At 38.0% G+C, this 12473-nt stretch overlaps 1 protein-coding gene across 4 annotated transcripts; it reads right to left on the bottom strand.

Moving 5' to 3' along the window:
* Positions 1–4223: 4223 nt before the first annotated feature.
* LOC130075628 (bone morphogenetic protein 2) lies at positions 4224–12075 on the bottom strand. Of its 4 annotated transcripts, XM_056240355.1 has the most exons (5): positions 11984–12075; positions 10006–10236; positions 6770–7388; positions 4576–4662; positions 4224–4486 (listed from the first exon to the last, which is right to left on the bottom strand). In XM_056240355.1, the coding sequence occupies exons 2-5, from the start codon at positions 10205–10207 to the stop codon at positions 4357–4359; spliced, it is 1038 nt and encodes a 345-aa protein (XP_056096330.1). In that variant the 5' UTR covers positions 10208–10236; positions 11984–12075; the 3' UTR covers positions 4224–4356. The 4 variants fall into 4 exon arrangements, with proteins under 4 accessions (XP_056096330.1, XP_056096329.1, XP_056096331.1 ...); XM_056240354.1 differs by lacking the exon at positions 11984–12075 and having other exon boundaries at positions 10006–10594; XM_056240356.1 differs by lacking the exons at positions 4576–4662; positions 11984–12075 and having other exon boundaries at positions 10006–10595.
* Positions 12076–12473: the final 398 nt, after the last annotated feature.

Below are 12473 nucleotides of genomic sequence, written 5' to 3'. Positions count from 1 at the left end.
CAGCGCCAGTAACCAATCAGCTATTGTGCCTGGGTTGTCCCTCAACCCTCCCCACCAGGATTCCCCTCCTCTCACAAGCACCCGCATGAGTGGTTTTCGACAAACGGCGTGCACGCGCAGTGTCGCTCAATTTTCGTAAACTGCATTTTAAACAGGGAAATAAATGCTGTCTGAATGCGAGAGAGGAGAAGATCAGTGCCTTAATATCGCCTTTCAGTAAGGTTAAATAAAGATATTATATAGGCCTAGGGTGAATAGCCCTAATATTGGATATTATTTTGCATTTTTCAGACTTCTGTGACATATTGCGATGTGTAGCCAAAACAATAAATCCACACTCAATACCATTTTGAAAACCGCAGGATGTATCCTATTCCTAATCAATTCAAAAGAGAAAATGCAGATAACACATTCATAAAAGAAATGATAGACATATTAGTGCTCTTAGTGCAAGTCATCCGCAGCTTCTTAATGTCTAAGGCCCAAATCACCTTGAGAATAGTAAAATCTTATTAACTTAGTAATTATTTTGGTTATTGATGGATGAAACATGGATATTGAACACCATCAGACAGATAATACAATATATGTATTTATTATAAAGACATTAAGCAGCCTATAGGCCTATATAACATGTCCCAGTTCAGCTTCCTACTCCCTGTTAATTAGTGGTTTTCTTCCTATTGTATTATGATTTATTCATACAGATTTATTCTGCGCTGGAGAGTAGATTTAGGGACATTCCATGCCCTGGCCAACAGTCTCTGAGGGACCCCACCATCCTCATCGATCTGCCTATACTCAAATGGCTCCTTTCATCCTGTCCTGCCTCCACTGATTTCTTTCTCTTATCCTTTTCCTGATTCTTCCTCTCTTTCTCTGCTTCTGACAATCTATCCCTGTCTTTCTCGCCTTTGCCATTGTGATCTGAAATACATTTCATTTCATTCATCATTACATGCATAAAATAAAGTGAAATGGCTTTATTGGTTTTCTACTGAGTTTTTAAATTATTTTGTTTCATTTTAAGACACCTACTCCCATCACACACACACACACACACACACACACACACACTGATTGCTCCAACCTCATATATGACTGGACATTTGAGAGGTCATGTGATTTTGATCACATGACACCACAGCTTTGGCTAACCCATAATTTCACTGTCATTCATGTATTTATGGGGGACCAACAAACACTAGACCTTAGGTGTCCCCACATAAGGCTCTGTCCCACTTTAGGACAATTCACCCATATTATGTGACCATAAAAAAACTGATGGAATTTAAATAGAAGACTTGGCTTCTACTCACAGTATACATACAGTTTAAAGTGTATATACAATTAAATTATAATTACACTATACGTTGTGTGTGAATCTGCTGTGGTGACGAATCAGGTCCTCCTCAAAATCGGGTCATTAGGACCCCAAGATCCCATTGGCTCAAATGATTTTTAATAGGCACTCTCTTTAGCGTCTGTTTACAAAATCATGTTATTATAAAGGCAGTTTGAACTGTTATAATGACCATTAATGTCTGTACTAGTTTATGTACCATAACTGTACATTTGTACATAACATCTAAAATTGTACATCTGTAAATTACATCATAAACTGTTCACTTGTAAATAACCTCTGTACATTCATTCAAACAACTATATAGCCTATATATATTTTTTTTCTATATATTTCTACTACTGTATATAACACATTATTACATTTTTTGTTTCTTATATTATTGTTATATTTTATTTCTACTGTGTAATTCATGTCTGTAACAGTATGTGTATTGTGTTGTTGCATGAGACCTTTATTATGTATGTATGGGAGGCACCCGAGGTGTTGTGTGTATTGTGGGATAATCGAGAAGTAAAGTTGAGAGTTCATGGAATTACATACGAGCCTATTATTATTATTATTATTATTATTATTATAGTGACGAAACCACTCCTGAGTGAACCAAAGAGATTACAATGCATGCTTATGTGTCTTCAGTAGTATCAAGTGAGACTTCAATACTGTCCAGGCAAACTTCTGTCTGATATCAGAGGACAGGACAGTGGCCTAGAGGAGTCAGAAGTCTATCTGTCTGTGTCCAAGGAGAGACTAATACAAAGATCAACAGAATTAGACACAGAACTCAGAAGTCTTTGAAGCCTGATGGGAAGAAACACTGTCCATGGATGTGGCCAAGTACTTCCACATTAGAGATGAGTTGTGTGCAAAATGGAATAATCTTTCGAGGAGAGCGAGTTATTGTACCAAAAGCATTGAGATTAGAAATAATGCAGAAAATCCACTCCTCACACATTGGAATTGAAGGATGTTAAAGAAGAGCACAGGCGTGTGTATATTGGCCGGGCATGAATGCACAATTAAAAACATTTAAGGAACAATGTAGTATACCTGCTCTGTGTGGGGGGTGAAACAACAGAAAGAGACCTTGAGGCCCCATGAAGAACCAACTCATCCATGGGAAAAAAAATTGGAACAGACTTGTTCCAGTTCAATGACCGGGATTACATGGTCACAGTGGACTATCTGCCCAGCTTTTGGGAGGTGGATCACTTGGAAAACACACAGTCAAAAACAGTCAAATGCAAATTAAAAGCACATTTAGCAAGATATGGAATTCCAGACACAGTGTCTTCGGACAATGGCCCCCAGTATTCATTCGATGAATTCAAGAAATTCAGCAAAGCCTGGAACTTTACACACAAAACTTCTTAATTGGGATATCCACACAGTAATGGAAAAGTGGAGTCAGCTGTAAAAAGTGAAAAAAGGCTTCTATGTCTAAAGCCAAAAGAGCTGGGGCGGATCCTTGCCTATAGCAATATTGGATCACCGGAATACACCAACTCAGGATAGCAGCCCATCAAGGGCACTGATGGGTCGACGAACTAAAACGCCACCTCCCATCTGTGAGAGTTTACTTCGTCCAGGACTGATATCCAACAAATCAGGCGACAAGAATAGACAGTTGAGACAGGTTCAGTACTATGACAGTGCAGCCAGAGATCTCAAAGAGCTGCACTGCAAGGACAAATTGAGAGTTCAGCCGACAGGACAGACACAATGGTGGCCAAAGGCAAGGGTGATAAAACCAGTGGAACAAAGATCGTATGAAATAAAGATGGGAAGTGTACAAATCCTGAGAAGGAACAGAAAACATCTGAGAATGAGCAAAGAACTTGGTGAGGACTTTCCGGAAGTGCGGACGAGCTCGGAAAAGATGAAGCGAATATACCGCTGAACACTGACACAGTCTGAGAAGGACTGTGATACAGAGCCAGTTGAAATGAAATTGGAACAACCTCCCTGTGTTGGCGGGGAAAATCATGAAGTAAAGTTGAGAGTTCATAATTACATGCTAGCCTGTTTCTTTCATGATATTGAAACAATGTCTGCACTATCATGTATGTCTGCACTGCAGCTCCTGTCACCAAGACTAAAACCTTGTGTATGTAAACATACTTGGCAAATAAACCTCATTCTGATTCTGATATGGAGATATTTCGAGGGAGGACCCGGAATGTCATGACACCGGAATCACTGGACGAACAGCTAACAGAAAAATGCGAGAGGAAATTGCAGAACAGATTGTTTATTTTTCACATCCTTTCTTTAAGATATCATTCTAAATAAGTATAGGAGGTTTCAAAAGGCATTCTGTCCAAACAGCAAACATGGTCTCAAACTCAAAGAATTAAACAGTTCCTCACATACATATTCAACTTACTTGAAACACCTCTGGTGCACCTTTTTGTCTTTCCTATTTTTTCCTTTTTATAATTAGCTACTCATTGATAGAGATATTGTGAAACTCATGACAATATTTAACATAGGTGAACATTGATGCTCCATGAACACTGAAATTAACGTTTTCTTGCTCTATTATGACATCATGTGGCCAAAAGTGCACCTGCAATGTTCTCAAGTAAGTTCTCAAAAAACAAATAGGCTAAATAAAATATAGGCTACTTTGTAGGCATAAATACAGTTCCAGAAAACAAGTATGTGAACCCAGATAGTTTGGCATGAGGTCAAGATTCACACCAGACATCCTAAGAATATTGATTAATTGAAACAGTTTTGTAAAAAGAAAATATTGTGCATTTATAAGCCATGATCACAGGCAATATTTGGTGGTGATAACTGCTGCATGCTGCATTGTGAGTGTTTACCACTGCTATCTGTTTATGCAGACCGTGTTTTCTGTTCAAATCAAATATTATGACCAATGCAGAAATGCATAATCCAAGGGTTCACATAGGCTACTTCTTCCTACACTGGTCATGTTCTCAAATACTTCACAAACTTAAGTTTGATTATTTTTGCAGTCCTCTTCATTGAGCAGTTGTTTGGCACACACATCTCTCTGCTCTGATATCCTTTAGCTCCTTTATAATAATATCCGCAGTGTCACTGTTGTACATCACGATGAGAGATGACAGTCCTTGTGGAGTGCAGTTTGATCTATAAAATATATGAAGACAGTGTTAAGGTCATACCTGTGTTTTCAAAACTGAGACTCACAATCATGCATAATAAAAAGCTGAATGCACCTTTGAAGTAAATCATTTTCTCTGTGGCGTTTTCTTTGTCTCTGAACAGGCATGGGTGACGCAGACATTTCTTTCAAACAGATACCTCTAAAAAGGCAACAGACGGAAGGACATAATTTGGTTCTTTCTATCACATATAATGAATACATAATGCAATAAATGTTATGCTCAACAACATTATGGCTGTAACCAAACGTGTTGAGGAACTTGGGAAGCTAGCCTACTATGAAAGTGTTTGATACAAACCTGAAATAGTTTAACAAGCATTTTTAAACATCAACACGAACAAAATACAATGAAATACAGTATAACTGAGTCGACAGATTATAGGCGTACATACAGCGAATTGCTTCGGTGAATCGTATAAGGTCTAAATGAACCGAGATTCAGACTGAGAACCTGATTCATCAACGAATCGGACTTTTCAAGGCTACAAGAGTTTCATTTACGACCAGCCGATTTACTAGGAAGAATTAGACTCTCCGGGCAACATAATGTACTGTTTAGAATCAGCTGTCTGACCAGAAAGAACCGGACTGTCCTACGGACCTTTTAGGTGAGCTTTTAAATATTTTCTTATCTATTAAAACAGCGGTAACGTTAGCGTTTGACCGAACTACGCTACTCGTTCAAAGGAGTTGCTTTTACTTTTAAAACAGCTGAACTGTCATGCATGCTGAAGTATAGTTATTTACATTTGAATGAAAATGTATTAGGCTATAGTATACATTCTTATTAGGCCTAAATGCAATTAGTTGAACTCATTTTTTTCGACCCACTTAAGCAGGACTTAAAGGGATAGTTCACCCAAAAAAGAAAATTCTGTCAACATTTTTTTCACCCTCATGTAGTTCCAAACACATAATAAGACTTTTGTTCATCTTTGAAACACAAATGAAGATATTATTAAATCTGAGTGATTTGTGGCCCTCCATTGACAGCTACTGTACGCAACTACCACTTCAACGCTTAAAAAAGTTCATAAAGAGAACATAAAACGGTTTAGTCCAAATTTTCTAAAGAGACACGATCACTTTATATGATGAACAGTTTTAATTTAGGCTTTTTTCATCAACGCGCACATCAGATATGGTAAATGAAATCTCATACATGTTTGCTTGATGTGCGAGAACCAATGAGGTTCATTCTTGTGTTAAGCAGCACGTTTGATCTTCTGGAAAAACAATTTTGGTCAACAAAGGTTTGTTCTCACTTTGCAAGCAGTTTCGGTTTTTGTTGAGCTTCTGTTTATGTTTAATAAAAGCCTATTCAATCTGTTCATCATTTGATCGAGCCTCGTCAGAAAATTTAGATTAAACTTCTCAATTCGTATGGATTAGTTTTACAATCGCTTTATGAACTTTTTACAAAGTGGTAGTTGCGTGGATTGTCAATGGAGGGACAGAAATCTCTCAGGTTTAATTAAAATATTCATTTGTGTTTCGAAGATGAGCTAAAGTTTCACGGATCTGAAACGACATGAGGGTGAGTAATTGTTAATTTCATTTTTTCTTTTAAAATATTTGTGTGAACTAACCCTTTAAGTACTTAGTTTATGTGTAAATTTTAGGCTATAATTCTATTGTCTTTTAAATGTGCACTGCTGAACGTACTGACAAGCATTTATGGCAAACTAAAATATACTTTAATGTCATTTCTATTTAAACTTGTATATTTAAAAATATTTGTACTGATGAAGTTCCTATTTCATTTAAAATATATCAACTTTAAACGTAATATCGAATAACACACTACAGATAAAATTATGACCAATTACTTTTCATGTGCTTTAGTATGTTAGTCAACACATTAAAATAAGTGTACATATTTAAAGCACGTTAAAATATTAAAACATCATGACTTAAAATGTACTTAAAGAAAAACATTTAATTTGACATTATTACAATGTACACTTTTTAAAAGTCTTTAACACTTAAGTGGCCTTTTATTTCATGTATTATTTTATCTACAAATATAGTTTAAAAAAATATATACCTTTAATATTTAAAGTACACTATAAGTGCACATTCAATACGATTAGGTGTATTTTTCACAAGGGAAATCGCACACTATCAATATTTAGTTAGTACTGTAATCATCGATGCGTGTTTTGAATGGTACATTCTTAAACTTTTACATATTGTCAAGCCCCCTTATTCATATAGTGATATATCACACACAGACAGGCTCATACCTACAAATACTTATGTTGAAACTGGATGGCTGCAGTATCCATTGACTCAACTTGCTCGTATGAAGGTCGACATGATGTACATACAGCTTGCATGCAGCTACATGTCTCCCATGTCTCAAATGCATTTGCTGTCTCTCATATTCTGAGCTGACCATGCAGCTCTGCCTGTGTTCTGAACTCACTCCTGAAGCCCTCTGCTTTAGCTCCATTGATTTGCTCCTGTAGACCACTAAAAGCGGCTGGCGAAGAGAGCTGCCATTCAAGCAGTAGAGGCTCTGTGTGAGGGCTTCGTGGAGAACCAGGCTGCCGCTCTCATCCCCAAAGCGAAGCTGGAAGCCCAGGATATCTGAGTGGCTCGGTGGCTGGGTTATTGCAGCTGTCACGTCAAAAACGTCATAGCCTGTTGGAGGAACCCGGTCCAGACTCAATAAGTGCTCTACAAGAGGGCCACTAATGCTCAGGTTATCTTTTCCTGGTGAAAGACTATGTACTGTGACCGTCACACTAAGCGGCTTGTGATGAAGAGTCTTCCTCAGCAGGACCAGCTCTGCAACCCTCATGAAGGGACTCAGCTGGGACATGTTGAACCAGATCCATCCTGGAGTGCCGTACTTTGAATCTCGTTTGAAAAAGAACATCTTTTAAGGGTCTTTGGGGTGAAAATTAAACGGAATTTATTTGATACCTTTTTATAATATTTATTTAGTTGTATTTATATAACTACAAAGGTTATCAAATCTTTTTATGCATCAACATCTCTTCAGAGAAGTGTAAAAAATACAACTACAGTGAAAAAAAGGTAACATCCCCCTTGCAGTCAATCATTTTATCCCTTAAAACTCATTTTTGATAATCACTACATATTCAAACATTGTTTCCTTTGACAATAATTTATTAATGCCTTCAATGTTATTCTATGCTTCATTTAGTAGCATCTATAAGACCTTATGTAGCCCCGCCCCTTTTCTGGCCTGCGCTCGTTTGTATTTCCACAGCCTGAAGGTTAGATTTAATGGAAGAAAATAAATAAAATCTTCCTGGTCTACTGGCATTTGTTATGACATCCGCCTCAAACATTATTATGCCAGCTAATTACTCTTCGACAGCGATGCCATAGAAATATGTAGAGTTACCGCAAAAATGGAATTTCAAAGACAAAATTCTAAAGATAGCACCTCATTGCAGTACACGAGATCCAGGGGGCGGAGTTGGATCCAGATCTAAGGGGTGGAGATGGGTTGGATTAGGGGTGGGGTTAGGGATCAGGGGGTGGAGATGGGTAGGATTAGGGGTGGGGTTAGGGATCAGGGGGTGGAGATGGGTAGGATTAGGGGTGGGGTTAGGGATCGGGGCAGAGATGGGTAGGATTAGGGGTGGGGTTAGGGATCAGGGGGCGGAGATGGGTAGGATTAGGGGTGGGGTTAGGGATCAGGGGGCAGAGATGGGTAGGATTAGGGGTGGGGTTAGGGATCAGGGGGCAGAGATTGGTAGGATTAGGTGGGAGGAGTTGTATCTGGATCCAACTCCTCCCCCTGGATTTCGTGTTCTGCAGTGAGGACCATCTCGATGGCTAAGCGCTTGTTTCTCTGGCTTATAAGATAAGGTTTATACGTGAATCAATAATATGCAAATTAGTCCCCGCCTCCACTCAATCACACCAGCTCGGATTACCTGATCCAATCGGTCAACTGTAGTAAACGCTACACATACATACAAAAGTTTTAACAGATATGTACAGGCACTTCAATGAAATCAACAATAGCACTCATTATGTTAAAGGTGCTCTATGTATTTTTTAGCGGCCTCTAGCAGTGATGTTTCAGATTGCAACAAGAGGGCTCGTGCTCGTGTGCGTGTGCGTGCTCGATCTCTAGAGCGAGCATTCACTACCGGCCACACGGAGACTTTCAACGCAACGGCGAAAGCATCACACAACATGCTGGAAACTCATGTAAACTCCCACTGCAACGTTACAATAATAGGCTACTTTTATCAGCTTGACGTTGAACTAATGCTCCATGCTCGTACCATGATAACGTGACATTGACTGCATTTAGCCGACATGTGGTGTTAGCATAAGGCATTTCACTAACTTTGTGTATCTTTCACAATCAGCAATGTCAACATAGGTGAATGTATAATATGATAACGAAAACGGTGAATTAGACTGAACAATGTCAGTGTAACAGTAAGATCGTAGGAACTAACATTAGCTACTGAACGTGTCTGGAAATGTTTATTATAAACAATATGATAGTAGTGGGATGAGTTAGACAGTAGATCTAGTACATAAAATAAGTTACATCCTAAAACACCTACTTTTTGTTATCCTGGAACAGTCTTTTTGTATTCATTTCATGTCTCATGTAGTTTACCTTGCTATTTCATTAGAGTTTACTTATAATTCAAAAGCTCTGCCGATGTTGATCCGTGTTTTCGTCCTGAGTCGATCAGAATCACGTTTGGCCTGACGAGCTTCAGCAGATACAACTTTTGTTTTGTTTTTTATATTTATGTGGTGTTTGTGTTGGAGTTTGTGTTGTGCTGGAGGCAGGTCGTTTTGGGGTGTTATCAGACTCCATGTCGTCAGCTGCAGTGCCGTCGCATAGACTGTATATAAGGAGAGAGACTCGGGAGCGCGCATGCACGTCACATCCGATGGATTTCGCGGTAAATCCGACCTGGAGACTTCACATATAAATATGAATATTGGCCTTCAGAGGTAATAGCAAAACCCGACAAGTGGATCATTGTAATGTGTGATTACAACCCCTTCACACACAGGCAATAAAAAAAAGGATTCATTTTAGAAGAAAAGCTACATAGAGCACCTTTAAGGGAAAAGTTTTTTTTTTTTTTTATTATTATTTTTTGGATCTTGACCAAAAATGTATTCACCTCGGAAATAACATCACAACATTTATTTCAATCAAGAGATGCATTAAGTTTTGGTCAAGATCTTGTATTGACAATGCAAGAGTCCAGCACTCTGTGAAGTCTCCTCCAGCACATCCCAAAGACTTCCAATGAATTTAAGGTCTGGACTCAGAGGTGCCAATTCATGTGTAAATATGATTCTTCATGCTCCTCCCAACCATTCTTTGACAATTTGAGCCTGATGAATCTTAACATTGTCATCCTGGAATGTGGCCATGATGTGTCTTCCTACATGGTTTTTATTTTAATATTTAATTTAATATTTTAGTTGTTTACTTTGAATAAAAATTCATACTTACCTTCAATGCTCCGGAAACTCTGTACAAGAGTTCCATCTGCCCCACTCGGGTCTCTCTCCTGTGTGTCCAAGGACTGGTAAACGTGCTTCATGTAGGGGTGTGGCTTTGCTTGCTGAGGTGCCGACAGTTTATTTATGTGCAGCATCTCCAAAATAGCTTTGCTCAGGTCTCTATCCTCCGGTTCCTCCCCCTCATCTTCCATGAACACCAAACTGCGAATCCCTCCTAGTCCTAAAAGACCAATTAGGAAGCATAAAAACGATGCGGAAAACCTCATTCTGCAAAAAAAAAAAAAGAGCTGAGAGATTCACAGAAGAAAGCCGAAGCCTGGTTCTCCGACACAGCTCGGTCAGGGAACAGTGTGGACAGCAGAAACTCGCTCACTCATTAGAGGGTGGGATTCAAATCTCATGAAACCAACAGCCAAACACTGAAAAAAGCAGTTACCGCTTTCCCACAGAAAACCCAGGAATGTCACACTCCATTTGACAGGCATTGTGCTCTCAGTTTTCGTGGAAGTGCCGCAAAGTGAACAGGCTTGTTTTGGTTTTGAGGCTTCAGTTCCTTTCAATCGAATCAAGGGCTCTTTTCAACTAGTTGCTTTTTCTCAGTGTAAGCGGATAGTGCTAGTATGTTCATTAACCTTTGCATTCTTGGCACAAACAAAGTATCAAGTGCAAGCTCTTCATTATAACCTTGAGATTCATTTTGAAAGTTGTGGGTAATAATTTAGCAATAGACGTCATTATTGCTTATTTTCACGGCTGGTATTTTTAAAAACTCATGGATGGATTACTATTTAATTTTTAGCAGAAAAAAGAATATACATTTAGACTGACTGATAACTTTGATTGACCTCAAAATTCTTTTTGACAGCAAGTTTCTGGTACAATGGCACCATTTTCTGAGATTCCTGAGAGTTACCTTAAAAAACTGTAGAAAAATAGCCTAATATCCTGGCTGCAAATTACCAGTACCCTTTACGTACATTTCAAAAAATGTATTCAACAATTAATCACATGTGAAGAATCAATATAGAAAATTCTGTCATATTAACATGGTACATTGACTGTATTTTTACAGTTAGTTGTTGATACTTAAAAAGTTTACAAATCTTACTCAGTATTTTTGTCTTACAAATATCTAAAGATTCTTAAATCAAGATACATTTACTTGAGAAGTAAAATGACTTTTCTTGTTTGCTGAAATATTGATGCTATTGATGCTTAAAACTAGAACAAATATCTGCCGGATTTTATCTGAAGTAATTTTACCTTACTAAAATATTTTTTTAGACATTTGTAGAAAAAAATCCTTTTTTTTTTGCATTGCAAGATCAAATCTAGACTCTGATAGGCTCCATAACAGATCGGAAGTGAAAATACTGTATACTGACTTCAATTATATCCTGCTGTTTGAATTTGCTTATTTATACACTGTTTATTTAAAAAAAGATTCACGTTTCTTGACTTTGTATTGAGGTTCTCCACATGAAATGGTTGACTTTTCCCACAAACTTCAATTAATCTGTTTTATGAGGAGAGATTTAGGAGATTAGTTTAGTTCTTATGTATTCAGAACCGTGCAGTCATGGTAACTTGACCGAAAGGAAACTGAGAAAGAGCAGAAAAAAGTGTTTGTTGACTCTTTCCTGACTCACTTAGGCAATAACCACAGAATAATTGCGTTGGGAAAATTTGAAAACTTGAGTATTATTTTAAAATGATTACATTTCTTTCGAACCCTTTGACTCCATAATCCTCCTCATAGACTTAAGTTGCTAACATCCAGATGTAATTGATGTAGTTTAACACAAAGTGAGTGTTATACAACTGAAAGCAGATAGTCGTCTACTTATCATCAGTATAAGGGGACCTGGACTCACTTACTTCTTGAAACAATTTCAAACACCTCAGGAAGAGAAAAGTGTAGATAATCGTACATGTGAAGTCTGAGGAGGCCCGGTTAAACAACTTACTGCTGTTCTGTCTATTTAGTCTTCAGAGCTATTATGCTATTCAGAGCTACAGTAACTGCAAGCTATTGTGAACACAGAGAAAGAATGTTTTAGTAAAAGATCCATGAGAATTCACTTAGATGAGAGATTAACAGGGCTTGCAAGGTCAATGGTCACAGTGCAGAAGACACTGCCACCATTACTGTGTGACAATGTCATTTGGACATTGTTCTACTATATTAGTCTGGCTGTATCTTCTTGATGTTAAAGGGATAGTTCACTTTGAAATTAATTTCTGGTATGTTTTAGCTTACCTCAAGGGCATCCAAGATGTAGGCGTCTTTGTTTCCGCAGTAGTTTCAATTTTGATATTTTTAGGTCAAACCGTTCTTGTCTGTCAGTCATATAATGCAGGTCTATGGTCACCACCTCAAAGAGCATGCACAGAGAAGTCCAAATTAAACATGATTTAATGACTTGTAAATGTAAGTACATATTGATGGCCTAAGAC

This window comes from Rhinichthys klamathensis, unplaced genomic scaffold (assembly GCF_029890125.1).
Source record: "Rhinichthys klamathensis goyatoka isolate OS25496 unplaced genomic scaffold, OSU_Roscu_1.1 h1tg000593l_1, whole genome shotgun sequence".
Classification (NCBI taxonomy): Eukaryota; Metazoa; Chordata; class Actinopteri; order Cypriniformes; family Leuciscidae; genus Rhinichthys; species Rhinichthys klamathensis.
This window is presented reverse-complemented; position numbering and strand designations above follow the sequence as displayed.

What these genes read in the sequence shown, in the direction of transcription:
- LOC130075628 (XM_056240354.1), bottom strand. Translation starts at nt 10,282, where the DNA reads ATGAGGTTTTCCGCATCGTTTTTATGCTTCCTAATTGGTCTTTTAGGA. An exon ending in GAGTTTCCGGAGCATTGAAG is followed by an intron (nt 7,389 to 10,005) that starts GTAAGTATGAAT and finishes TTTTCAAACGAG; the next exon opens with ATTCAAAGTACGGCACTCCA. An exon ending in TTCAACATAAGTATTTGTAG is followed by an intron (nt 4,663 to 6,769) that starts GTATGAGCCTGT and finishes TTGCCTTTTTAG; the next exon opens with AGGTATCTGTTTGAAAGAAA.